At 55.8% G+C, this 957-nt stretch overlaps 1 protein-coding gene across 1 annotated transcript in view; it reads left to right on the forward strand.

The window, feature by feature from the left end:
• Positions 1 to 957, forward strand: part of SREBF2 (sterol regulatory element binding transcription factor 2) — a 20304-nt gene that overhangs the window by 18381 nt on the left and 966 nt on the right. The window contains 2 exon segments of the mRNA XM_035903198.1: positions 1 to 5; positions 7 to 319. The exon segment at positions 1 to 5 is cut by the window's left edge and continues 46 nt beyond it. Of these exon segments, the coding sequence (XP_035759091.1) occupies positions 1 to 5; positions 7 to 319 (318 nt within the window).

The following is a 957-nucleotide window of genomic DNA, read 5'->3' on the forward strand; positions in this document are numbered from 1 at the left end:
CCGCCCGGGGGGCGGAAGCAGGAAACCGCCAGCCAGGCCCTGGGTGAGACCTACCATGCCTCGGCCCCCGAGCTGACGGGCTTCCAGCGCGACCTCGGCAGCCTGCGCAAGCTGGCCCATGGCTTCAGGCCTGCCTACCGCAAGGTGATGGCTTGCTTCCCCTCCGGCTTAGCTACAGCCCTTGGAAATGTGGTGTATTACGTGGGCTTGAGCGGTTTGGACAGTAGGGGTGGGATGGTTTGCCACCAGCAGCCTCCATACTTGCTCTTGGTGGGGGGTGAGGGAGGTTCCTGTGGGAGTCCAGTGTATGTGGGGAGGTGTCTGCCTTAGCTTCTACCTAGAAAATCATCAGCATGTGTGTATTGCCAAGCAATTACCATGGCATCCTGTCCCTTAACCTGGCTTCAGACCGGGTCAGTCCCTCCAGGGACTGTGGAAGGAGACTTCCTTGGCCATGTTGGCTCTGCGGGTAGCTGAGGGTCAGACGCATTCTGCACCTCTAGAGCACCAGGTGCTTCTCTGGAGGTTTTCCCTCCCTTCTGTCTAGTCTATTTAGTTTTAAGCTTCTGTAGAGACTAATTAGACTAATTACTCAGACATGAGAGTTGTCCTGGTATTGTCCAAACTCTGGATCTCAAAGTCTGATGCTGTTATTGGAGCACTGCACTAGCAGCCTGGGGTGAGATGCCCGCCTAGGACACAGTGCCTGGGTTTGGTCTCCCATTTTGCACCCTTTCCTTGCTCTCATTCCTCCCCCTTTCCGGGCCACTCATGGTTATGGGTCAAAAGCTTTTTTTCTTCTTTTTTCCTTCCTCACGGTTGCCCTGACCTGCAAATTCCCCAGAGACAGGTGGGAAGATGAGGGAGGAGCGTGGAAGTGGGTCTCTGTTGAGGTGTCAGTGCTCTGCTCTCGAAATGCAGTGGCTGAGGGATGACGCGCGTTCAGCCGCAGCATCG

The sequence above is a fragment of the Egretta garzetta genome, unplaced genomic scaffold (genome assembly GCF_000687185.1).
Source record: "Egretta garzetta isolate BGI_Z169 unplaced genomic scaffold, ASM68718v1 scaffold51, whole genome shotgun sequence".
Taxonomy (NCBI): Eukaryota; Metazoa; Chordata; class Aves; order Pelecaniformes; family Ardeidae; genus Egretta; species Egretta garzetta.